Here is a 27639-nt window from a genome sequence, read left to right as displayed (position 1 = left end):
ATCCCCCTCACTTTTATCCATCAAGTCAGATCAGAATTTCAGTATCTATTAAGGTCTTAGTTTATAACAACAAAAATTCCCAGTAATTCATTTTGTAATCTCTTCAAAAGTCTGAAAGGACAATTTTATGTCAACGCTGCAAACAGAATGGCCAACAAACATACTGATTTTATTTACATCAAAATTAAACAATTAGCACATTCTGGTTTTTATACCAAAGTTTAGTTGATAAAAGCCTGTTTCTCAACTCTTACACAATCTCTGGATCATGACTTTCGAACCCAGCTCAACCGCGTGCTACACTCAAACTTCCAAAAAAGTCTCTTCTGGCAGCCTATTTTCTCCTTCGTTTTAAAATACTCTACATATAGCTTTTATCCTCTGGTCCAAATTATTTCCTTGGCTTAATGTGGTTTCCTCTGATTTGCATTTTCATTTTCCCACCCATTTTAAAGAAAACTAGGGTCCAGAGTTAGATACTTTTATATGCTTTCATTGAGGAATCTTTGGCACAGTTGACGCACTGTATTATCATTACATCTATTAAAAAGCTATTTGTTCAAATTTTGTCATAAAAACGTGAAAACATTTTATTCTATGTACAATAATGTACACAAATTTAAATAGGTCACCAAAGAGACCAGAAGTAATTAAAGAGGTATATTTACAGCAGCACATCACAGTAAACGGAAAACCATTCACAGATTCAACATGGATACTGTTTTTGTGCTTGGTTACACACTGAAGTGAAGCATATTACTCCATTTTGGACGAACTGAATTTTAAACAAATAACCTCAATGATTAGTAAACGCTCTGTTAATCAGTATCATCAAGCTCTTCAGCTGCTGGGCCTGTGTGCTGAATCACCCCGTTTCTTTCTCTCTCAACATCATCATCACAATCTGTACTGTCATCTTCGTTCAATTCCCTGTCAGATTCAGCAGCAGCTTCTCTCACAGCTTCCTCTGGATTTTCATTGGGTGCAATAAATCCATTGTTGTTAGATATATTTGAATTATCCTTAATATCATCTTCGATGTACACTTTCTGATGGCACATTGGACAAGTATCTTGGATGTACAGCCATTTCCGAAGGCAAAGTGCATGGAAATAATGATTACATGGTGTGATGCGAGCAGATGTTGTAAACTCATGATAGCAGATTGCACATACATCATCTATTTCTTGCAAGCGGCTCCCTTTTATTTCAGGAAGTGAATTAATTTTCTTAACAGCAGTCCTACGATTCATGAATGTCTTCCAGCCATTTTTCGCTTGTAAGTAGATGTTAAAATATGCATGTAGACACATCATACAAGCCCGAATTTTGCTTCCTGACTCAAACATCATAGTGTAAGCTCCATTTCCAAACATTACTACTCCGAATATAAATTCAATAATATTGCCTGTTGAACGAACATAGTAGACATAATCATCAAGCTTTTCCCAAAGGACATTATAGTAGCCATCAATCATGAATAACGTATACACAGTGAGAGAAACAATTACTTTTAAGCAGAGTTCCACGCAAAAGGCTGTAACTGCGAACAACCATGTATTTAGTGCATAGTGATGCCAAAGAACATAACTGAGTAAAACAGGAAGAACGAACAGGCAAGCAGAGACAAAGAGCACAGGAAAATGTCTACGGAAAGATGACACATGAGAGGCACTGAGAGACATTAATACAGGGTCTGTCATTCCGTGGATGAAATGCAGGACTGCAGTTAATAAAAGGCACATGTTTCTACTTAAGCGAATAAGTCTCTCTTCCGGTCTTAGCCCACTTAAGCCAGTCTGAAGAGCCAAAATAAAAAATAAAACAGGTGCTACGAAGCCAAGCCGCCTGTCATCTTCTTCAGTTGATCCAATAAAGGCCAATATTCCAAGGCCCAAATAATGGGCTACTGAGGAAATTACAGCACTCATGCCCAGTACGGTTAGTGTAGAATCACACCCACTAATTATAAGATTGCAAACGAGGTCCCAAAAATCGTCCCAAGAAATAAAGAAGGAATCCGTTTCATTTGCCATCCTTAAAATGTACATCAACACTGTAGCCTGAGCTGTAATTCTTGTTAGCCAAAAGACTCTCAGTATATCTGGGAAACGAATCCTCTTCCATGTGTCCTCCATTAATAGCTGTAATCCATAAATTCGATACATGTGCCTCACTAACAGATAAACATATCGTGTAGAATAATAAAACCACTTAAGTTTCACTGCCAAGACAAGCACTGTGTTTAATGTGAGAATCAAGGAAGAAGTAAAAACTAAAGTCTCTCGGATGTGTAATGGTAGCTCTGTGATTAAGCCTATTACAGGAACCAAGAGATCCAAAATAATTAATTGTGAATAGATGGAATGAATTTGTAGTAGTGTAATGTATCCAATTCCTAAGGTTAGCTGTAGAACGATGAGTGCCATCCATAGCGAGGGCCCTTTTCGAGGAAGCAGCTCAATTCCGAAAGCTGATGCGTTGTAGGCACCATAGAAGTCAATGTGCAAAGAAGCATAATAATTTACCAACACTGAAGTTGCAGCTAATAGAAAGGCTGAACTGTACATGTAAAACTTGAAAAGTGATCGTTGTGACAAGATCAGAACAATACTGGATACAAATATACCTAAAAAAAATAAGAAGGAAAAAAAGGTCATTTGAATGCAACATTTTTTTAAAAGATTTTCTTTATTTGAGAGAGCGAGCGTACGTGCGAGCAAAAGCGGGGTAAGGGGCAGAGGGAGAAGCAGACCCCAGCTGAGCAGGAAGCCTCATGCAGGGCTCAATCCCAGGACCCCGAGATCGTGACCTGAGCCAAAGGCAGACACTTAACCAACTGAGCCACCCAGGTGCTCCTTAAATACAACTTTTTAAAGAATGTTTTTGTACTAAGTTATGCCCTTCTTCCCTTAATTAGGAAATACAATATTTTCAAAGTTATGAACATTAAGTCTCAAAACAATTTAGGCTTAAAGGCCAAGAGAGGTTTTGTAAAGTCAGGAGTTCAATAGAACAGATCATACTATTTTTTAAAATCTTATTCCTTAAAGTTCCAAATTCTAGTAGTACTATATATCCAGACACCAGATTAATAGATTATCTCCAAGATTAGTTAGTGATACCTACATTTTAACAAGTTTTTAAATCTTGAAAGAATATGTCCTTTATAATTTCATAACCACTAAAAATATTTAAAACAATTCCATTACTTTAAAATACATTAAGAATCAAAAATAACCAAAATGCAAATATTTGTTCCTATTAAATCTCAGATTTCTTTTTCTTAGAAGTGTTCTTTAGGAAATTGAGTTTAACTTTTATACTTACACCTAAAGCCTTCTTTTTCTCAAACAGTGAACTCCAGCTGGCTTTTATTTTTCCTGCTCCTTAAATTTGTGCATTCTCCCATGAGTCCAAATTCAGGGGTTTTCCCCCCCTATATACTTTCCTACAGATTCCAGAAACATCATCCAGGTTCCTTTTCCTGTACATTACTGTATCTCGTACTACAAACAGTCAAACCTTTTTATTGTTCTTCGAATTACAAAAAGTAACATTCAGAAAACCAAAACATGTTTTAAAAAATGGAGTAAGTCCCCCCCCCCCACTCCGTATGTAACCAAGTACAGTGGGATGTGTGTGATGTGCATCCAGCACCATCTTCCTCTGTGCTCTGACAAATTTTGTGAGGTCACAATAAACATTATTGCCCAAGGTTTCAATATGGAAAGGATATCTAAAAATTCACCTGGTTCCACTTCTAGTTACAACTGCAACACTCAAAATCTCTAAAACCTAACTGACTTCAAATAACTCTTGAGATTTCCAATTTCAGTTAAAAGTACCATTATTCTCTTAATGGCACCTCTAGCCCCGCACCCTAAAACTCTGACAGTTATTTGCCAATTCTACTAACACCTGTTACCTCCCTTTTCTCAGTGACACCAACCTGTTAGCTGGTCTCTAAAAACTCTTATCCAAATCTATCTACAATCCCATCTATCCAAAGTGCCTTTCTTCACTTCTTTGCTCAAAAGCAGCAGCCCTTGAAATTACTATCAACAAAAATCCACATTCCTTGTCCAAACACTCAAGGATCCAATGTGGTATTCCTCCCAACACACACACCACTCCAGACTTTCTGCAACACACCCCTTTCTCGGCCATAACTGCAGCTATGTTTACATTCTTCTCTTGCTTGGTATGGTGAGCTTCCCAAAGCCCGGACTGTTCAAATCCTACCCATCCAATAGACCATTTTCTCTGATCGTTACTGATCTTTCAAATTACCAACAGAACTCAGTGAAAGGCCCAATACTCACACACTACCGGATACTGTAGTTTGTAGTTATCTGAGGAGGTCATCCACCCCGTTATATAATGTATCCCTGTAATAGCAAGCAAGGATCCTACCTTGCACATTATGAATCCCAAAATATTCTGCAGAAAATAAATTATTTCATTGTTCATTTAAATAACACTGGGGAAATGTTAATGTAAAATTCTGGATTATATTTTTAAAGGCAACCACAAAATACAGCCCACATGGAAATTGAAACCTATGAAAAGCTAAGACAAAGCTGAGAAACCAGAGCTTGGAGTACAGCAAAAGCAGCAAACCCCAAATTAAACATCATCTATCCACCCTATTTCAGCACGTAATCAAGAAAAGACACTGCATATTATGATGGAGGCATTTTACAACCTATTGCATATAAAAGCAAGGGCTAGTTATTCTAAATGATGGCTATGCCCATGAACTTAAAATTTATCCTGTGCCAACCTGTCAGGTTATTTGTGAAAAGGAGAACAAAAGGACACAATCACGTGAAAGACACATGAGTCTCTGTGTAAGAACCACCTGATTCCTGGAGCAAATGGGCCACTAATAATCTCCCAAAGAGCTGACAGCTGGGAATAGGTCCTTTCAATAGAAAATAACTTTTTTTTTGGAGGTTTAGAAACATTTTCATGTAAGGTAACAGGGAATGGAATTAACTCAGCCACTATATGTAATCTTGCTTTCTCTCCATAGAAAAAAGTCAGTATTTTTCCTGAGACAAAACTTAATCTCCTAAAACAAGTCAAAACAAAACCCAAATAACTTCAGTTCTATTTTATGCCACTTAAAAAAGGAGAAAGCCAAACAGGGACTGTAAAGTGTTTTTGTCAACTTGCTATTCACTAAGGGGTAAATTAATCTTTACCTGTGACTACTCATGAACTCTGCTGTAATTTATAAACCAGTCCTTTTTATTCTAATAGCTTTTTTCCTTGAAGCTTATTTTTACACACAAATGAAGGAATGATTTGATTTTTAGAAATATTTCTGTAGAAAAAGTGCTATTTTGCTTCATGCAAACGTCTGAAAGGGAAAAGGGGGAGAAGATGCTAGACAGCACAGTGAGACTATCCTCAAAGTCTGTATGTATCCTAGCAAGTAACAATAAGACACCACTCTTCTTGGGGCGCGTGGGTGGCTCAGAGAGTTAAGCGGCTGCACTGGCTCAGGCCATGATCGCCAGGTCCTGGGATGGAGTCCCACTTAGGGCTCCCGGCTCAGCAGGGAGTCTGCTTCTGCCTCTCCCCCTGCTCATGCTCTCTCCGTCTCAAATGAATTAAAAAAAAAAAAAAAAAGATACCACTCTTCTCTTGATTAAAATTATACCCCAAGACATAATAATGATGAAATACTTGAAGAATAGTATAAAATTATTTTAATTCTACCCAAAAGTTGCATGTATGTAAGGTGCTTACATTTTCCTTTTATACTCATGTTCCTATGTATGGAATGTAGGAAAAATCAGCTCTCATTTCATAGAAAAAGCCAACGTGCCAAGTAACAAGTCTCTCAAGTAACATTCCCCCTTATGGCCTTTAGGGAGTATTGTCAATAGCATCAAACTTTGTTGCATTTTCACAACTTCAGATATAAAACTCTTGGTATTTATCCTAGAGGCCTAAGAAAATGAAGCCCAGGGGTAGAGTTTCTCATTAGGATTTAAGAGTGATCTGAAGAAGCAATCAAGACTATAAATGCTACTTTATGAAGAAAAAAATCACCGTGGGACCCAGGAGAAGAGAAGTAACTGAAAGCACATCTCAGGGATGCAGCTCTCCAGTGATGCGAGTGTCACTGAAGTCCTCAGGGTAGGAAAACAGGCAAGTACCAAAATCAATTCAGGAGCTTTGAAGATACATAGAACTCAATTCAAGAGAGTTGAGGACCTTTGCAATTTGACTACCAAAAATAAGCAAACAAAACAAACACTACCAGGCACGGTGTACAAGAAAGCATTTAACCCGTTTATGTGTAAAAACACATTCATACCTTCTTTAACCTTGCCTGGAAACTTAGGACTAAAAACTAGAAGGAACTAAGACAAAACACTTATAACTCTCCGGGTATCTTCCAATACCTTCTAAACATGATCTAAAGAAAACTGTGGAAAAACATTTAAATGCCTACAAAGATGGAACAGCACAGAAATGTTATGATTACCCTAATCCAAAGGGAGCCCTCAGCAACGAAATGTCGACAAAGTAAATAAAATACCTTGAAATGTTAATCTATAGGTATACTTGATAAAATAAACCAGAGTATAAAGAAAATTTTTCTGTCAAACTCTCATTTTGGGTTAAAAACGGTATTCTAACTCTTTTATTAATAAGAACACTAAGTTTTTGCTTCTAAGATTTTTAACATGTTTTTACTAAAAAGAAATCTGAATATAATTTTTTAAAGTAAAACTTAGAGGTATTAGAGGAAGAATAAAGTTTTGCATAAATAAACATACATTCATAAACACATTCTTTTTTGCTTTTATCGAAAGGGGATCTCATTGTAAAAGTGGAGTTTTTTTTTTACCTTTAGGAAAAAAAAAGGCATTTCTGATTACTTATCAAAGAGGGCATCTTCTAATTTATTGGCCCATTCATCCGTCTTCCTCTGAATTGCCAATTTATCTTTTTTGTCCATTTATCTATGGAGTTGTTTTTCCTTCTTGAATTACAGACACTTAAAAATATTCTGACTACAAATTCTTTGTCAGTTACCTGTAATGCAAATATCTTCTCCAGGTATGTGGCTAGTCTTTTCATGTTTCTGATTTTTTAGGTTTTTAATTTTAATACTGTTGGATTTATCAATATTTATAAATTTACTTTCATGTATATATACGTATATATGTGTAGATTTATGTGTGTTTGCTTTTTTTTTCTTTTTTTTTTTAAGAGGGGTAGAGGGGCAGTGGAAAAAGGAGAGAGACTCTTAAGCAGGCTCCACACCCGGCACTAAGCCCGATGCAGGGCTCAACATCAGAACCCTGAGATTATGACCTGAACCAAAATAAGAGTCAGACGCTTACCTGACTGAGCTACCCAGGCACCCTGACTTTCATATATATTTTTTTATTTGTCAGAGAGAGTGCGCTCAAGAGAGAGCGCACAAGCAGGGGGATGGGCAAGCAGGGGGAGGGGCAAGCAGAAGGAGGGGCAGGCTCCCCGCTGAGCAAGGAGCCTGATGCAGGACTATCCTAGGACCCAGGGATCATGACCTGAGCCAAAGGCAGATGCTTAACCGACTGAGCCATCCAGGCATCCGACTTTCATATATTTTTAAAGAATTTCTCCCTTCTCTAAGATTAAAAAAACCTCTATATTCTCCTTTATTTTCTTCTAAAAATTTTAAAGTTCTGCTTTTCACATTTAGGTATTAAGCCACTTAGAATTGTTTATATATTGGTAGTTAGGAATCCAGTATAATATTTTCCATATAACTAAATGACCATTACCTGAATAGTCTGTATTTACCTCAATGTATACACTCCAGTTCTGCCTTTGAAACACATCAAGTTTCTCTATATACATGGGTGCTCTGTTTCTGGGCTTTCCATTCAGTGCTATTGGTCTATTTGTCTATCTCAGCGATTCTTAACAAAGATCAGATTTTGCACCAACCCACCTCCCTACCTCCACACCAGGCATTGGGCAATATCTAAATATCCAGAGACATTCTGAGCAATCACAAAAGGGGAAGAGGGGTGCTAGTGGGTATGCAATGGGTAGAAGACAAGGATGCTAAAAATCCTACAGTTCGCAGAACAGCACCTCCCACCTCCCCAAGAATTACCCAGTCCAAAGTGTCAATAGTGTTGCTGAGAAGTCTTAATCTATCCCTGTCAAAATTACTACTGCTTCAGTGTTTTTTCACTTCAAAGGTTTTCGGAGTTCTTTCTACAGCACCAAAATAACTTTCTTTTCAAAAACTTCATTATTGTATGTCTAAACCTAATACAAAGAACAGATTCCCTTTTAATAGATATTTAAATAATTTATGTTGTTATTACCAATGATGCTGCAACGAAAATCCTTTCCCATAGTCTTTGAACAAGTACAACTATGTCTCTAGGTCAAATTCTTACAATTGTGAGTCAAAAGGTGTATGATGAATTTCAGTACCTAGCGCCAAATGCCTTTACATAGAAGTGACAGCATACCAAAACTGTATAACTTTACTCATTTCCCCACACCTTTGACAAACTAGTTTTTATTTGAACACTGAACTCTTCAACCAATCTGATAACTGAAATTTTGTTCTGACTGCATTTCTTTCATTATAAATGAAGCGGAGTTATTTTTCTTTTGCTTACTGACCATCTGCATTTCATTTATTGGGAACTGCTTATCCTGGGCCCATTTTCTCCGGGAGTATAAATTTTTCTTAATGACAGAGTAAAATTTTTATTCGATCTCATACAATGTGAATAGTATCCTCAGTGTGTCATTTTTAAGAGTTAAAAAAATATTTTGTCATAAAAAAGTTTTTCATTTTTATGTATTTATCAAATTTTCCTTTGTAATTTTGGGGTTTTCTTGTATACTTAAAAAGGACTTTCCACTTCAATGAGTTATCATTACATGAATAATACTATTAAAACAAACTTCTATGCTTGTATTTTCTGCCTTGGATTTAGATTTGTTAATTCAGCATTATGCTGCACTGGGTTGTGTTTCATTTAGCATTTAACACCTCCTAAGAATAGCTTAATATTCTTAAATACTCTATATATCGTGATTTGATTTTATTTGGATCTCTAAAATGAGATGCTTTATATTCTGATCTGCTGAAATTCTCACATTAGTTTGATACCAAAAGTGCAGTGGTAGTATTTTTTTGTAGGGGGAGGAGAGTAAATTCTTGAGAGACGAGATATAAAATTGGTAATGCTTTTTACTTAGAGAATAGATTTCCATTTTTACAACTTCATTTTAAAGAAAAAGGTGAGACTGACAAGTTTTGAGATTTATATATAGTAATACTGACGTCTACAATTATTAAAAAAAAAAACTAACCAGGTGTAGAACAATTAATTTCAACTATCCTTTAGTATCTTTTACACACAAACCTATCACTATCAATAACAACAAGAGCTGCCTCATTGAATAGGCCTCAAATATTGAAGACATTTGTTTTTATTCAGGGGGAATTTTTAGCAACAAAACCAGTTTTTAAGAATTTTATCATTCTCAGGGCACCTCGATGGTGTAGTCTGTTAAGCGTCTGATTCTTGGTTTCCGCTCAGGTCATTATCCCAGGGTCATGAGATCAAGCCCCACCTCAGGCTCTGCACTCAGTAGGGAGTCTACTTGGGATTCTCTCCCTCTCCCGCTTGTGCATTCTCTCCCTCCCTCTCTCTCTAAATAAATAAATAAATCTTTAAAAAAAAAGAATTTTATCATTCTCACAAATGTGAAAAATTAGCAAACTACACTGGCATAATGTAAGGTGCGGTCCAGGTAATAGATTTGGAAAAAATATTTCTCACAAAGTGTAAACAAAAATTCTAGGAGCAAAGCACCAAAATTACGTTGATGCCTTCAAAAGACCAAAATATCTGTACTGGTATGGTCTTAATTGAAGTATAGATTTTTTTTTTTTTTTAAGTTATCAGGTTTAAGAGCTAACACTTAGTAGCCTTTACTAGGTCCCAGGTACTATTCTAAGAGCTTACACCCTAACTCATTTATTGTCCTTAACACCTTATGACAGACCATCATTGCCCATCTTTAAAAATGTAAAGGTAAAAAAAGAGAGGTACAGAGCAGTTAAATAACTTGCCTGAGGTCACATTCTACTTTAACTTGTCGAATACTAACTTCCATGATTTACTACAAAAATAAGCATGAATTACAAGGAAAATACCAAAATTACTGTTCAGTGTTCTTAAACTACAAATGATTTAATTAAGGAAAATACTCCCTTTTCCTTAAAGCTCCTTAGCCTAAAGCTCAACTCTAAGAGCACTGCATTAAAGCACCTGGTCACAAAGGGACTGTCAGAGGATATGCAGTCACAGACCAAAAGAATATTCTAGGCAGTGGCTACACTATTTGCCAATGAATAGATGAATCCCCTCAAACACGGCTATTTTGTTTTTTGTTTTTTTCCTTTACTTTTTTTTTTTTCTCCAAGATGACCTCCTCTCAAAACAGAAACAAGGAAAGTCACCCTCCCCATCCCCTCTTGTCTATGTTATATTCAGTTAGTTTCCAAAGCAGCACTTGGGTTATCCCAAAATTGATAAAGTTCCGTAGAAGTCTGTTAGCTTCTGTTCTCTCTCTAGCAAGCTCTCTCCCAACCTGCGGAGTTGAGGAACAGAAATGATAATTTTTCTCTTGCCTGCACGTGTATCATCAACAAACGTGGGTAGGTATGGCAGGGCAAGAGGGCTGGCAGCTGATCAGGCTCAGCTGGAACCCCTGAGTAACTATACTGAGATAAGAAACTGCCTGTTAATTTATGATCATGATGAGTGGTTTCTAACTGGCAGAAATAAAATGCCTCCCCAACAGGTCCCCCTTACTAATTTCACTTTAACGTTATTTAACTGAAATCACTTCTACCCATGACTACCAGAATTAAGCAAAATACGTTAAGTATGAAAGATTAAAACTAGTGAATGCTTTCTTTATAAGCTGCGGTATAACTGACATATAACATACTAGTTTCAGATGTAGAACGTAAAGATTGTATACGCTATGAAATCACACAGCTCTGCTTTTGCCACAAATAATGAGGGCATTACACTTTTGCAGTGGTAAGTAGGAATGACTGGGATTAAGTAGCTGGTGGGTTACCAAGAAGTCCTGTGCTAAAGAAAGAACATCACATTCACATCTGTTAGTTTTAAGATCTAGCATATGATCATTACTGTATCATTCTGTATCTGGATAGCAGCTGTATGGAGGAGGAAAGTGAACCATCCTTGATGTCAGAAGATTTTTAAGCCTAGGCTCTGAGAACCACTTAATTGCTTTATATCAAAAGCAAAACACAGTAAAACTCTATAGCTCTCAGTCTCCTCATTTAAAAAATGAGATTAACACAATCCACCTCTGAGAGATGTTTAAAGTTTAGGTTAGTGAAAATGATTTACAAAAGTAAAGTACCAAACAAATGTAAAATGTTATTTATTGCCAATAACAAAACTCAACATTTTTTTTTGGAGGAATAAAGAAGCAACAGATGGCTCCTAATTCAGAAAGGCTTGGTAAGGATCTCATCATCAACCCTTCCTCAGCAACACTTCAAAGTCACAAGCCTACTAAAAACTGATCACAAGAATTACCTCATCAACGAAATTTGCCAAGTTTCAATTACTTTAAAAAATTCTTTTATGGATAAATGCAAGTGGTAATGCAAGCGAAGATGGGGAGTGAAACATAAGAGATTTTTAACACTCCATTCATATGCAACAAAGACACTGATTTTCATAAGTCTCTTTTGGAAAAGTCTCATCACTTTCTAGCCACGTTTTTATAGCCATTTTCAATACCTCTCTATTCATGGAAAATTTCAGGACTCGTTACAAGTATCGCCTTCCTCATGAGCATTTTTAGTAATGGTTTCAAGGTCTGACATTCAAAACCCTGTCTCTTTCTTTTGGATGTCATTTACCGCAGATACTTCACGATCATGTGGACCCCGTGGATACAGAAGTGACAACATACGAGTACTCTGCATTTTGGAAAGGGGGAAACTGAGGCTCAGGCTTTGGCACTACAAGTCCAAGGTCACACACGGCGAGATCGAGGCAAACAGTTGCTGTTTTTCTAAGGCTGTCGCATAAGACGCGGCACGCCAAGCACTCATTCCCCAAGAGAAACAGCAGGCAAAGAGCCGCATGCTCACACATCCATGCTTTCTCCCCACCCTCGGTTGCAAAAATGAACAGAGGGCTGACTCTTCAGGAGGACCGCTCCGCTGTCAACTCTTAGACAAGTGTCATCTCTTCTCCCCTCCCAACCTGCAAAGACGCTCCTATTGGCGAAGAAACTAGTTCTCAAACACACATACACACACTGCGCGCGGGCGCCCGATCCCTGCAGCACGTTTCGGCCCTCAAAGCCGTCCCGGGACGCAAGCTACCCCGTTCCCCTTACCAAGGAGCCGGAGGAAGATCTGGAGCCCGATGCAGAACCGGCTTTGGCTGGAATCGTAGTAGGAGTTGAAAATGGCGTCGATGATGTAGAGGCAGGGCACCCGGAGCGCCACCTCGAGCGCCGCCCAGACCTGCTGATGGGCCATCCGCACCTGCTGCTGCGGGGGGCCCACCGCCGCCATGAGCCGCTGCCACACCGGGGCTGGGCGAGCCGGGGAGGGCCGCGCGGGGCAGGGCCCGGGACCGCGGCCAGGGGCGGGGGCTAAGGCGGGCGACTCCGCCCCCGCCCTCCCTCCTCTGCTCTCTTACGGCCCGCCCCGCCGCCCGCTCGCGTCTCTCGAGCTGGAGCAGGCGGCGGAGGCGGCAGCGGCTGAGGCAGCGGCGGCGGCTCCCGGGAGGCCTCTGGGTGTCGGTGTTTCCGGTCGGCTAAGGTCTGGCTCCTCCTCCCTCCAACACCTCCCCCGCCCGCGGAGCCACCATCTTGACCTCGCCCGCCTGCCTCTGCCGTTGCTGCTGTTTGGAGGCCAGGAGGCTGTACCCGCGGTCACGCGAGACCGCGGAGCCCGCGCCGCTGATTGCATCATAATCGGGCGCTGGGGGCGCTCCCCACAACGTCATCACGCACGACGTAGCAATCGTCTCGCAGTGTTGCTATGGTTTCCGCCCACCTTCGCGGCTTTGGCGCCACCTCATGGCGCAGGCGCTCTCCAACAGCCGCGCCCTCTTGGCTGAGTGGCTTTTTCACCGGAGGCGGTGTCAGCGTCGCCTCGGCGAGGGACTCCCTGCTTCCGCGGGCGGGAATTATTAGCTGTTTTATTATAGTGCATTAAGCATCCCATAAACGTGGTTCAGAGCTGGTTGGGAGGAGGAAAGCAAAGGGCGCCGCCCGCCAGACCTACACCAACCCCACCCGGAGGCGGGGTCTGGGATATGGCAAACATTCCGGGGAAAATATCTGCGAGGCCGCCTGGAGTCCCGCTGGAGCGTCGCAAGGCGCGCTTTCTGCAGCGGCGCGCTACGTGGCACTGAGCTAGGTATGGTAGGCGCTGCCAAAAGCATCCCTCTCATCTTTGCACATCACCTTTCCTACCTTCTACCCGATTGCACAGAACTGAGGACGCTCAGCGGCCGCATTCTGCTAATGTTAGGGCCAGTGTGACTTAAGGGCAAGAACCCAGGCCTCTTTGTTTCTAGTCCTTGAGGTAAGCGCACCGGCAAGAAGCCATAATTAAGTTTTTGTGGGGGTTCAGAATATGCCACCCCAAAATGTGCCACTTTGACAAAAGGATTATTTTGAGCGGAAGATAGTTGAGAAACAGCAGCAGAAGCTTAAAAAAAATGTTAAGATCCCTACCTGCCCTCCTCACTGCCACCATTTGTCTAAAAAGCAGGGCATAAATTTCCATTTGTAAAGGTGTCTCCCTTTCCCTTACCAAAAAGGAGGGCAACTCAGACTCAATCACCCACAAACCTTACTAAAAGGAAGCCTGATCTTCCATTAGTTTCCCCCATATGTTTACCTTACCACAAGTTGGCCACCCCTAAAGCCTAAACCCCTTTTCTTTTGGAACTTCTCTACAAAATTCATTTGGGTTTTTTTGCTTTACTAACCCAGCCATCTTAAGGGAGATAAAACAGGAAGAACCTGACTCATTTGGGCTCCTAGTCCAAACTGCGCTCTGCTATCCATTCGTGTCAAGGCTCTATATCGGTGATTATCCTCTATTAGTTAAAAACCCTCAGAGAGGAGGATTATAAAACTCCAGCAGCCCGCTTTCTGGGTGGAGTTATGTGTGGTAGGGTGATTGACTCACACCCAAACTCCTTATTCCAGTCTCCTGTTTTTAACCTTTTGTTGTTATTCCCCACTAATAAAGACTGGCACCTATCTAGTGCTTACTTACTAGGCACCATACATTTTACTTCGGTCTTTGCCATCAGCCTTCTTTTGGGTAGGTATTATTATCTGTTTTAGAGAGGAGGAAATTGGGGCTTAGATGGGTTATTAAAATCACAAAATATGTGTATAAGTAGTAAGCTGGTGTGGCCGTAGCTAGTAAAAGTCAAACTCGGAATTAGAACCCAAGACCATCTGAAGCTTAGAACTTCAGGCATCTTTGACTTCTTCCTCTTCTCACCCACAGCCAGACCGCTACCACATCGTACCCCTTCTTTCCTCACCGTCTCTTGTACCTGTCTCTTTTCTATTCTTTCTATTGTCACTGCCACTATCCTAACCCGAGATCCTACTGTAGCTTGCCTGATTAACTGCAATATCCTCATTATGATTATTATGATCACCACTTTTCCTAATCTAGTCTGTTTACCTCTGCCAGGTTCATTTTCCCAAATTGCACATATGGGGAATAAACACATGATTCTGACAAAATTCCCAAAGGAAAGAAAACTTGATGAGAGGACTATTAAGGTTTATATAGAAACCTCAGAGACGTAAATTAGCTTCTCAACTCACCTGTTATTCTGCCCTGATTGCAATTTAAAGCAAAAAGAGAGAAGCTGTTACAGAGGAAAGAGTCTACAAGGATTAATCTAAAATAGGAGTGCGGTAGAGAAGGCAGGCGAGTACCATTATATTATGATCATGCAAAATGGAGAATAAAATAGTTCATGGGTTTTCCTCCAATTTTTATTCAAAAAGTTAAATGTAGTAAATAGTAAGTAAAAAATCTTGTAAAAATGCTTTAGCCCTGTTTTAATCGTTTCTCATCTTAATTTGATGCACAAATTTTATTAGTATAGAATTTTTTTAAAGATTTTATTTATTTGAGAGAGAGAGCAAGAGCAGATAGAGCACGAGTAGGGGGTGGGAGGGTCGGGCAGAGGGAGAAAACTCCTCGCTGAGCAGGGAACCTGAGGTGGGGCTCAATCTCGGGACCCTGGGACCACAACCTGAGCTGAAGGCAAATGCTTAACCAACCATTACTGTAAGAATTTCTAATTGAAACTGAATCCCATTTGGGCCAAGAAGTCTCAGGAGTGGTGGTATAGCCATTTTTATCTTAAATGACTTCAAGCACATCCCTTTAAACTCTCTACCTGACTTTATCTATGAAACTAAGGTTTAATAAGATCCTGGCAAAGTACTTTAAAGTACTATCTTAAACCAAATGTATATTACTGAGGTGGTTTTCAGAAAGCTTAGGAATTTTTAAAATAAAACATAAGCTTTCAAAAGATTTTACCTACGCCAGGGATGCACTCTTCTGCTTTTACATTTGGCTTAAGTCTATATTCTTAAGTTCAGTTTCATCATGTCTGAGCTTGTCCAGTTGCCTGCTTGTATGTTTTTGTTTTGTTTTTTAGAGAGGAGAGAGAGAAAGAGAGGGGCAGAAGGAGAGGGAGAGAGAGAATCTTAAACAAGCTACATGCTCAGCGCGGAGGCCTGACGTGGGGCTCGATTCCACGACCCTGAGATCATGACCTGAGCCAAAATCAAGAGTAGGATGCTTAACTGACTGAGCCACCCAGGCGTCCCTGCCCGCTTACATTTATGGGTCCAGTTAAGTTAGGAGAAATAATCACTTGCAAGTAAAGATGAAGGGATGCCCTTCCTATACTACCAAAAAATATCCTGTACCAAAAAGTTGATGACCACTTAATAGATGCTATGATTGGAACAGAGGAACAATGGGGAAAATCTCAGAGGAACAGTTATTTACAAAAGGAACTTACTAGCTATGTTTGCTTAGCTTTGCAAGAGGTCTTCTCAGTTTTGTATCAGGAAATGTCTGTGTTAGTCATCTTAATAGAAGCTAAGTTCCTAAAAAGCATAATCCCTCCATAGCCCTCACCAAATGAAAAAAAAAAAAAATTTAAATTAAATAAGCTTTCATAGAAATAGCTGCAATTCAGTGAATTTAGTCTTTGCTTGGTTTCTACATTGACTTGAACGTTGTACAACTCAGGCATGTATTTATATTGAATCCACTCAGAGCAGTGTGGAGGGTGTGTGTGTATTCACGCAGACACACTCTATAGATATAAATTACCTGTGTTTAAAAATAACAATCTGTTCATTTGGCTTTAATGGCTGAATGTCTTTTAGTCGTTCTAAAAAAAACCTTTGAAAGTAGGATGTGTAAAAACTCGTTTGAATTTTCTGTTGATCTTTGCATTTGCCAAGTCTTTGTTCCAAACAGCAGCAACTGATTCCAGGCTATCTTAAGCAAAAAAGGAATTTATTAGAGGGTTATTTGCATTGTTTTTCAAGATTTCAAGTTGCAAGAGCGATATGCAATTGGTCGAGCTTATTGGGCCATGTATCTTCCCGTCGCTGTACCAGAGGGCAGGTGCACGCAGCCTCCTTAGTGGGGGAAAGCAGTAGGAAACAGGTACTTAGGACCACCCACCCCACCTCTCTCCACTAACGTATTATACATTTACTTCAAATGGAAGATGGTGATGCTGGTAGGAAAAGTAGGAATTGATAGCCCAAAAAGGGATAAATATGTCCCATAACTTTTTCTCAGACCTTGGGGAATTACTCAAAAAACTAATTTCTGGCCTGAAACTACTTTATAGTTTTTCTCATTTAAGTAAATTTCAGATATGTCCATAAAAATTCAGCTACTAGTTGAGTTTTCTGGTTTTGTAAATGCCATATGAATAGGAAGGGTCTGTTGTTCACTTAAGGAAACAACAGAGAATACAGTGGCATTTGGAGCCAATGTACTTCGGTTCGTTCATTCGTGTAACAGACATTGAGCAGTATGTGCTTGACAGTATGCTTGCCCACTTCTGCCTCTTGTTAGTTCTCTGTCTCTAGACACAGTACTTAAGCTCTCTAATCAGCATCCTCACCTGGGAAGAAGAAGCGAGATGGTTAATACTGCCAGATAAGATATGAAACACATAGCATGCATCATCTAGTTTAATCTCAACAAAACTGTTGAAAGACACAGACAATAATTGGCAGAGCCAGGATTCTAACTGGTATTTTTCTGATTCCAGAGCCTATCTGATCCTCTGCAAGTAATTTTTCATGCTGGTTACACAAATTAAAACAATATATTTTAAGTACTTAGTATGATATATAGTATGTAATAATAAATAGTACGGTGAACAAATTTTAGGAAAATACAGGAACCCTTACAACACTACACACGACACTTTGCAATGGTTCCACGCGTGGGTCAGGAGTACTGTTAAGATATTGTTTGTTAGTTTGGATTGTTAGATGTGATAATCACATCCATAGTACTTAATTTATGTGAGAATGTAAATAGGTGATAGGTTCAAATATGTTAATGATGTAAAGTGATGGTCAAGAATAATCTGAGGGCTGAGATCCTGCTGAGAGGCAGAGTACAAGTAACACTAAGTTAAAAACATCTGCCGAGCAGGGAGCCCAAAGAAGATGGATACACAGCCCACTGACAGATGGGAAGGAAAGGGCCCTTCCCCCACAATGGAATCCTGTCGTCCAGGCTTCTGATAATCACTTCTCATTTCAGAACTGCACCCAACTGAGTAGAAGAAAAGCTTCAAGACGGAAGATTCGGTACTGTAAAGATTTCAATTGTATCCTATATGTTCAATGTAATCCCAACAAAAAATCTCAATAGGTTCATTTTCCCCAAAATTGACAAGCTGATTTTAAAATTCGTAAGAAAAGGCAAAAGGTCAAGAATAACTAAGGTAAACTTAAAGGGCAAAGCTGAAGGACATAGAGTATCAGATATCAGGACCTACTGTAAAGATACAGTGATTCAAACAAGATCGTATTGGTGCTTCGATAGAAAAACTGACTATAGAACAAGAAAGTCTAGAAACAGCCCCACATATACGGTCACCTGATTTATGATAAAAGTGACACTACAGTGCAGTGGGAAAGGGTTAAAAAACCAGCAATATAATGGGTCTAACAAAGGCTGCATATCATTTAATGGTGAATCATCCTGGAAGCATTCACCCTACAGTTAAGAACAATTTAACTTCTATTAGAGTTGGAGGGTAGGAATAGGGCATGTTAGAATGCCAGAAGCTTCCCTTTTTAATCAGATTTAGCAGTTTTTAAAATAAATGCTCTTCAGATTGCTTTAGTTTCTAGAGTTCTAAAAAAAAAAAAAGTTGATTTTGACAATTTCTGCCAGTGTTCTCATTGCTTTTATGGAGAGGCCAGTTTTCAGAGGTCCTTATTCCGTCATTTTGGAAGTCGCTCATTTTACTCTTGACATTGGGTAGGGAAGTATCAAGAGACACCCTACTGGATGGAATAAGCACAAAATATATGCCTTCCTGCCCTCACTGTGCGACAGTAACCATACTTCCTCCTGATGATCACACTCACTTATCCCCAACCAGAACGGGGACTTCTCCTTGTCTGCTGGTCTCTAAGCACAAGGAGCTTGATGTGACTGGGAGACCTCAGAAGGCTCAAGTTGAAAAGGTCTATTATTGTATCTCCTGATGAAACAGTTTCCCAATTAGGAACCAGCCCTCTAGTCAAACGAAGTTATGGAGACGGGAGGCACAAACTCCCCGGGTAGGCCAGTGGGGACAGTAAATGAAAACGTCCCCTTCCTACTGCTGCTGTAACACATAACCACACGCTTAGTGGCTTGAAACCACATAAATTTATTCTCTCACAGTTACGGAGGTCAGAAGTCTAGAATCAAGGTGCCAATAACTCTGCTCCTCCTGAAGCGTTCTGGGGGAGGATTCATTTCCCTGCCTTTCTGTCTCCAGAGGCTGCCTTCATTCCTCGGCTCGTGGCCCCTTCCTTACATTACTGCGTCCTACTTCCATCATCACACCTCCTCCTACTTGTACTGCCTCCCTCTTATAAGGACCTCAGAGATTATACTGGGCCAACCTGGATAATCCAGGATACCCTCCCCATCTTGAGATTCTTAATCGCATCTGCCAAGTCCCTTTTACCACGTATTTGTCCCATTGTAAATACAATGTATTTACAGGTTCTGGGTAATAGGACATGGACATACTTGGGGGGCATTATTGAGCCCACCACAGTAGGAATTCTATTTCTACCCTAGCTGTGCACTTTGTCTATATGGGACGTGGCACTATGTAATAGGTGTTTAGAGTATATACTGCATTCTGGGGGATGGCACCTCATTCATTGGGCATTATCTCCAAGCTTTGGTCTGGTTTCAAAAGGTTTTTCCACCACTCCACCACGCCAGCATTTTCTAGGGTGTGACAGGACTGGTGAATCGCATGGTCATGTGTCCACTGAAACACTTCCCTGTGCACCTGTTCATTTCCTCTGGCCTTGCTTGTCATCCATCCCAGAGGCAACACTTCCATCTTATGACGGATTGACTTGAAGGGTCTGACAAAACTCAGCTTGTGATGGGCAACGCTGGCTGCAGAGTTACCTCATGTCCCCAGAGATGCTTGGCTTCTACCAGCAGCCACTGGCACGCAAGAGCCATTTGTGGATGATGAAATGGTGTGTCACCTTAACTACGTGTATATATTTATTATGGCTAGAAGTGAACTTCTTCAATGATTGTGAAAGCTAGTAAATTTATACCCTAATTATTATAAACTTCTAAATAGTTAAAAAAAAAAAAAAAGCTACACAAAACACATGAGCAACCCCCCTCAAGGCACTGGACACAGGCAATGGACAATGATCCATGGGAGACGCAAACCCACAGGGCGAGCCACTGAACTGCTCCAGCTTACCGCCTGGAGACAGTGTCTGGGCTTGAGGAGGGAGAAGCCGGACTCCCTGAGGTGGAGATGGAACGGGGAGTCCTAGGAGCCCAGGAATGAGTCCAGAGGGTGGAATGCCAGAGTACAAAGAGCTACAGAGAACTCCAGACATCTGCTGACCATCAGACTGTAATGATCAGTACCCACGAGAGGAAACTACCCAGGGCCAAGAGAATGACTGGTTTCATGGCTTGCCCAGTGTGAAGTGGATGCACCCTGAGGCTGTTCAGAATAACATATACTGGGTTTCTCCTCACATACGTGTCCAGGGTGGGAGAAAGTGAATTAAAAATCCTATCTGTTACTCATCATTTTAAATTTCTATGTTTTTATATTTAAAATGTATACATTATACTCCCTATATCAATATATGCACATAATTTATTAAAATTAGGAAGTTAATGAATCAAGCAACTCACGGTTGAGGGAGTTTAAGAAAATTATCATTACTGTTTTTTAATCACAGCCTCTCCATCAAGTGGGTGCATTAACCGGCAGCCACTACTGATGCCCACAAAGGCAGCCTTCGGCACTGTACACACTCCTGGACTGAGGTGACAAACTCTCCACGAGCCTGCTGGTCCTTCCAGTCTTTTTTCCTTGGTTCCATTAGATGCCTCTTCCTGACCAGGCCAATCCAGCAAGTGCTCGGAGAAAACTGTAATGTAAATGGATATACTCAAGGTGGAGACAAGGCTTGAGGAACTCTTGTTTTCTTCCATTCACACATAACTCTGGCTCATTTTTAACTCTCAGTTGAAGCATCTCTGCTCCCACGTTCCCAGGCACACTCTCCACTTCCCCCAACCCATATCCCCAAATGTGGATGGCTGCCTCCCCTGGGTGTGCCTGTAAAAACCCGTTTGTCTCAGCACTTAGTACATAGTATTGTTTCCTCTGTGTCCATGTGCCCACAAGTGATCCCACTGTGGGCAGGACTCAGCTTGGGTTTTTTTAAGATTTTTATTTTTAAGTCATCTCCACACCCAACATGGAACTCGAACTTAGAACCCCGAGATCAAGAGTTTTATGCCCTACCTAGTGAGCCAGCCATGCACCCCCGTCAGGACTCGGCTTTACTCACCTCTGTGTGTCTGGCCCTCGTTACAGTGCCTAACGGAGAAAGGACACAGTACATACCAATTAATCAATGAGTGGCTTTTCAAAATAAGGACATTCTACTTTACCTACTAAACAAATGTACAGCAGTTCTTCACACCCAGATTAGGAAATGGTAGTTCACCTTTTATAAAGACTACTGAAGTATTCACTATGTGCCAGTCATTGTGATGATAGTTAATGTAGGTTAACTCATTTAAAGCTAATGAGTATCCTTCAAGATATGTACAACTGTTAACCTGTATGTACAGATGGGGAAATAAATCTTGAGAAACTGCCTCAGATCACGGACACGGGAGAGAAGCCAGGAGGTGTATGAGTGGAACCTCAATTCTATGAAGACAGAATCCATGTCGATCTCCTGGCATCCCTGAACCCTCAAAGCCGGAAGTGTATATCGCAGGGTGAACGAATTCATTCAGGTCTATCTGACTTCAGCGGCCTATCCGTAGCCTACAGCAGAAAGGTAATCCTCAGCCCCCGCACCTGTGGCTCCCTGACTCACCTTCCTCATTGTCTCTCCCCTGCCTTCCTTCGTCCCCATATTGGCTCAAGCCCCAGCGTGGCATTTTTAGTTTGAGGCTCGAAAGTTGTAGGCACACATGTGAAAAGAAACCCAATATGTAAAAGAGGAGCTGATTAAGGCAAAAAGGCAGGCCGCTCAGTGGGATGGGAATGGGACAGTCAGGCCTCCTTCTGTGGTGGGATCACATGACAGCTAATATTTCCTGGTGGATTACTATGTACTAGACACTATTCTTTTTAATCCTTACAACAACCTCCATCTTCAACACATCTCTCACTGCTTCTTCTCTTCCAGATTGATCTAACGACGATGCTCCAAACATTTTCCGAGCAAACTTTTTGCACCTGTTTTTTTTTTTCCCCACTATCATCTGTTTCCACCCTGACTCCACTTACCAAAATCCTACCCAGTTTTTAAGACCAAGTTCAAAAACTACCTCTCTGAAGACTTCCCCATTCTCAGAACTTTTCTTCTCCACCTTTGCACTTCTACGCCGTGCTATCACTCCCATGGTCCTTACTGTATTCCAATTCTTTCAGTTTTCATGTTATTTCTGCTGCTAGGTTGTGAGCTCCTCAGACACTGGGGCTGTATCTAAGGCACCCGCAGTTCAGACACAGTAGGCTCACCGAACCCGTCCTCACCAACACCGTTCCAAGAAAAGGGCAAGCAGCTCCAGCCCAGCCCCGGCCAGCCAAATGCCAGATATAATCATACTCCCGATAAAGCCACACTTTCCTGTGTTTCCTTCCTCAAGAAAACAAGCCCAGATGGCTTCAAAGTGCACCAAAACAAAGCTCTGAAGTGATTCTCAAAATTAGTCATCCCAAAGGTAAACAGTGATTCTCTGCAATTAGTCATTCCAATGGTAAACAATGGGGCTGGCAGACAGCCATAAATTAATGAGGTGAGGCTTGAAAAACCCTGGAGAGTTCTCACATTGCCTGTAGCTCCTTATGTTGGCCCTGATGTCCACCAGAGAAAGACTATGAAAAGGGGGTTTGAGGCCCGTTAAAATCTAAGATTTTAATCAGAACTTTTAAAATAGCTAGCTCAGGGACACCTGGGTGGTTCAATCAGTTAAGCATCTGATTTCGGCTCAGGTCATGATCTCAGGGTCCTGGGATGGAGCCCCGCATTGGGCTCCCTGCTCAGTAGGGAATCTGCTTCTCCCTCTGCTTCTGCTTCTCCCTCTCCCTTCCCCGCTGCCGCCCCGGTCATGCTCACACACTCTCTCAAATAAAATCTCTTAAAAAAATTTAAAAAATAAAATAGCTAGCTCAGTGCACGAACTTAAGGCTAGAAATCTAGTTTCCCCATAATTTAAAGCAGTCATTCTTAACCTCTTTTCTACAACAACAAACCTAATGTATAAGACATCCTCCCCAACACTCATTTAGGAACAGTAAAGGGAATGAAGTTAATACAATAGAGTAATTCTCAAACTCCTCCTTCCCTAATTTAGTCAGTTCATAACAAAGCTGCACCATGAGTGCTTTGATTTGGACTTATTGCTTAGTCCCATCGATTTCATATCTCAAATCCATCCACTTCCCATTGCCAGCACCCTAGTCCAAGCTACCGCCACACCACGACCTATCTGTGCAACAACCACAGAAGCCTCCTCCCAGGTCTCCCTACTTCTATCCTGGCCCCACTCCAGTCGGTTTTCCACACGGTAGCTGAAGTGATTTTGGAAAGAGCACTGTGTCTTTCACTCTAAAGTAACCAATGCCCTGCGTACAACTGCTTATTAGACAACAGCCATATGAGACCATTCAAAGAAACCCTCATTTTACAAGGAAATCCAAGGCCAAAAGAATACTGGAACCACGTACCCAAGGTAAGACAGGACTGAGGTCAGAATTCACTGTACAGGCCTCACTTCAATGAGCCATACTGCTTCTCCCAGATATGTAGTTCATTCTCACTGTGTTAACGGAAGAGAAACAAGAGGACTTGAACTGATCTAGAGCCTGCTTTCAGGGACACAAAATATTAAAACAGGTTGCCAGGAGAAAAGAGGGGTGAGAACCCAGCCCAAACTTACGTATCAAGGGTCACTCACATGTAGATCCTTGTGTCTCAGGATCCACCTTCTCTACCCAACTAGAGGACGGGGCGGCATTCCAAATCCAACACTATGTGATCCACGTGGGGAGCATAGGATTTCACTGGTTGGATGTGCAGGATTTGTGTCTTCCATGGTGTCCCATGCACCTGCTGAAGAAGGGTGGCAATACGAATTTCTGCAGATTCCGCCCACCTCTGCCACTCTGGTTTGGGGGCAGCTGATAGCGTTTTTCTCCTAGAATCCCTGGTTGCTCCGTTTGTACACTCGTTGGTGATGATTTGCTGAGGATAAGGCCAGTGCTTTTTCTCCATTTCACTGCCTTCAGGAGGCTGGAGATTCTTGCCTGGGTAAGATTCCACATTTTGGTGGATATGCAAAATGCCCCCAGCATCCCGTCTTAGCACTTGGCAGGCAATGGGCCAGCCTTCTTCAGAGCTAGGAATTAGTCCCAGGTTCACCCTGTCTGCAGTGTTTGAGAGCTTCAGTTTTCTGTTATCCCCAAAGTGTATTTGGCACCGATCTGCTACTCCATTGATATCAAGGTTCTTTCTCAGAGCAACTACAGCATGGGGGTTCCACTCACAGGCATGGACGAAGGCAGCACCAGCATGGACTAGGAAGGGCAACGTAAAATAACCAATCCCTGCATAGAGATCCACCAGCACTTCTCCAGCACAGGGCAGCGATGCCACTCGAAGCTTCTCAGTGATGTTTCCGAAGGAGAACATGCACCGGGTTACGTCAAACTTATATCGGATCCCATTATCCACATGCTCTACCCAGCCATGGGCGCCCAGCAGCAGAGTCACTGCTGGTGTTCGAGTGCCATCTGGTAATACTCGCCCTCGTTTAGCCACACGATGGACGCCAAGTGCCGACGCAACAGCCTCCCAGAGTTCTGGTTCCAGATTTTTCCATTGCTTGGCTTGGAAACAGTCCTCGCTCAGCAACAAGAGGTCACCATGTCGTTGCCAAGATCGGGGCAAGTCAGCCTCCAACTCGGCTGACCACGTCACTCCCCGGCCCTCTACCCAGCGACTCACTTCAAGACACAGCCTTTGGGCGGGTGAACAACCCTGGGCCTTCTTTGAGGGAACAGGATCCAGGAGCTGCGTTACTTTACAGGTGCTGCCTGGAGCCACACGATCCCTCAGCTCCTGCAGGTACTGCTCAGGGAGAGCCTCTCCCACTACGGGCAGCGCCACCGTGCCATCCGGCATCTTTTCTACACGGTGCTGTCTATCCAGGAGTTTCTGCTTCTCGAGATATTCCCTGTATCGCTGGGTAAACCGAGGCTCAGTCACAACCGCGACAACAGCCGCGGGCTTCCCACCTTCCCTTTCCATGTTGCTGGCCCCACATTCTCTCGGTTTCCCTCCGCGAGACTCTCTCAGACTCCACTCACCCAGCTCTGCGTACCCACCGCGGCTGCAGGTGGAGCGGCGCGCACGCCGCGGGGCCGGTGTCGGAAGTGACGTTAAACGGACAGGCCGGAACTAAATATTGAGGCGCTCGTTGCCGTGTAGCGTCGCCGTTGCCGTGATGAAGCCGCTCCCGCCATCTTTGTTGTGGTTGACTGTTCATTTGTTGCAGCCTCACAGAAGATTAATAATAACAAGGAGTTCAGTGGGCTTAAAGACGTCCAATTAGTCGGTATCCTCCAGAACCCTCGTGCCCTCTCTTCAGTTCTGCTCACGAATCCAAAGAGAGAAGTGCACTTAGAATGATGGGCTGAATTTGGAGAAAGGCTTCCCATAGTCTCATGCTGCTCTCAGGTCAGTGTCGTTGGCCACAGCATTTGCTGAGAGTGAAGAGTCAACTATAGCTTCCTCATTCCCTTTCCTTGTTAAGATAGTCGTCACCATCTCACTGTCCTGCAGTATCAAACAAAACAAAACAAAACAAAACAAAACAAAACAAAACAAAAAACCAAAGACAAAAAAACCCACAAATGGTTGGAAGTCAGAAGGATCTGAGTAAATCATATCACCTCTCAGAACCAGAATTGACACCTGTCAAATAAGCCTTATGTTAACTTTCTCAGATGACTGCTATGGTTAAAGATATTATATATGAAACGCTTTGAACAGTGACTAGCAAAGAGTAGATACTCAAAAGAGATATAATGTAGTAAGTTGAAGTGGTTAGATAGTAGATATTAAACACCTGTTGAAATGCTTTGACATAGCTAATGAGGACAAAGAGAAATTCCCCTACACCTAAATTCAAATAATGGAAAAGAAGAATTGGAAAGAAGCCCTATTCTTTCTACTTACCTCCCACCATTCTACACATTAGGATATTGAGACCCAGAGAGGTTAATATTCATTAGGTTCCCCAATTCAGGTCTCTGTGTATGGGAGGCACAAGATTATGGCTAAAACAGTTTCTGTTTCTTGACACCTATTGAGTATCGATCAGAGTTGTTGTTGTTGTTGTCAGTTTCGTCTCTATGTTTAAAATTCAAATTCCATGGAGAAAATATCAAGTGAGACAGAGTAGAAGACCCTTTTGGTGCCCCATATACTCTTGGGACTCACCATTCCTCACCATCCAATGGCTTCTAACTGAAAGCACTTAGGAGTCTGCCTGATGGCTTTCTCTGCCCACCAGATTGGCTTAACATATGTCCAGGGCAGGCCAGAAATGCTGGGGAATTACTGCCCACCCAGTCCCCACTCTTGAGAGCATTCCAAAACTACCAACTGATGGAAGTTGGTGAATAAATTTCCCAGCTTCCACACACCTTAGTTGAAATACTTCTAAGGTAAGTTCTATATGCTGTCTCCCAGCGTTTTCTTAGGACTTCAGTTTTTCAATAATCCTCTCTAGGCTGTACACATTCAATTTCTCTAGTTCTCTTTCTCCTGGATTATTCCCATCAGTATATAAACACACTGCCACTTGCCATCTTTAGCAACCTCTCTTGATTCTTCACTTCTACTGATATTTTCAAGTTCACAGTTTAGAAACTATCTGTAATCACCCCCTGCCCCCCACCTTTTCCTCAACTTCCTGTAGGTATTTGATAATTAACTGCCAAGTGCTTACATACTCTATATACTCCACATACTTTTATACTCTAAAGTATATACCAAATTAGTCTACCTCTTTTGATCTCCCTAGACACCTTCTGGGACATAGATTACTACACCTGCCTTCTCACTGGTTTCTCCTTTAGGATTCTTACCTTCTTTTTTTGTTCTCCACATACCAACCAGGATGAGAATTTTTTCAAAATATTCTGATCTTATCTCTCCCTACTTAAACAGTTCCTGCCTACCCATTGTTCAAAGAGTAAGCTCCTGGCCCACCAGACTATGCATGATCTGGTTCCTAAAACTCAGCCTGAGATGGACCTCTTCCCCAAGCTAAACGCACAACAGGGACACCAGTCTCCCTTCGCTTCCTGAAACAGGCCAAGCCTTTTCTCATGCTTTTACCTTTTTACTCACTATTCCCTTTGTCTGAAATGCCCTTCTCTCAGATGATGGAATGGCTGGAGATTTGTCTGAAGGTCATCTTCTGGTGGGGTCTTCATTCAATTCAACACTCTCTTTTCCCTCCACTGTTAATACTGTTAATTTTGGGGTGCTTCTGTGGCTCAGTCTGTTAAGCCTCTGACTTGGTTTCTGGTCATGATTTTAGGGTCATGATCTCAGGGTCATGATCCCAGGGTTGTGGGATCAAGCCGTGCCTCAGTCTCCCTGTTCATCAGGGAGTCTGCTGGAGATGCTCTTCCCTGTCCCTCTCCCTCTGCCCCTCCCCCA

At 41.7% G+C, this 27639-nt stretch overlaps 2 protein-coding genes and 1 long non-coding RNA gene across 7 annotated transcripts in view; 1 reads left to right on the top strand and 2 right to left on the bottom strand.

Annotated features, from left to right (window-relative positions):
• Positions 1 to 564: 564 nt before the first annotated feature.
• Positions 565 to 12647, bottom strand: RNF139 (ring finger protein 139). Its single transcript, XM_026495442.4, has 2 exons — positions 12448 to 12647; positions 565 to 2629 (listed from the first exon to the last, which is right to left on the bottom strand). The coding sequence occupies exons 1-2, from the start codon at positions 12626 to 12628 to the stop codon at positions 819 to 821; spliced, it is 1992 nt and encodes a 663-aa protein (XP_026351227.1). The 5' UTR covers positions 12629 to 12647; the 3' UTR covers positions 565 to 818.
• Positions 12648 to 12941: 294 nt separating this feature from the next.
• On the top strand, positions 12942 to 20453 carry LOC130542886 (uncharacterized). Its single transcript, XR_008957758.1, has 3 exons — positions 12942 to 13480; positions 17921 to 17967; positions 19722 to 20453. It is a non-coding gene; the product is annotated as an uncharacterized LOC130542886 (long non-coding RNA).
• Positions 20454 to 20565: 112 nt separating this feature from the next.
• Positions 20566 to 27639, bottom strand: part of TRMT12 (tRNA methyltransferase 12 homolog) — a 42373-nt gene continuing 35299 nt past the window's right edge. For 2 of the 5 annotated variants that reach the window (XM_057307818.1, XM_026495455.4), the window contains exons 2-4: positions 23864 to 25743; positions 21235 to 21263; positions 20566 to 20808 (exon numbers count right to left, since the gene is read on the bottom strand). In XM_057307818.1, coding sequence (XP_057163801.1) covers positions 23905 to 25215 — 1311 coding nt within the window. In that variant the 5' untranslated portion in view covers positions 25216 to 25743 and the 3' untranslated portion in view covers positions 20566 to 20808; positions 21235 to 21263; positions 23864 to 23904. Of the gene's footprint in view, positions 20809 to 21234; positions 21264 to 23633; positions 23726 to 23845; positions 25744 to 27639 lie in introns of all 5 variants that reach the window. The other 3 variants (XM_057307819.1, XM_026495451.4, XM_026495454.4) reach the window with 3 other exon arrangements.

This window comes from Ursus arctos, unplaced genomic scaffold (assembly GCF_023065955.2).
Source record: "Ursus arctos isolate Adak ecotype North America unplaced genomic scaffold, UrsArc2.0 scaffold_6, whole genome shotgun sequence".
In the NCBI taxonomy this organism is placed as follows: domain Eukaryota; kingdom Metazoa; phylum Chordata; class Mammalia; order Carnivora; family Ursidae; genus Ursus; species Ursus arctos.
Note: the sequence above shows the minus strand (reverse complement) of the source record. Positions and strands in the feature narration are given on the sequence as shown.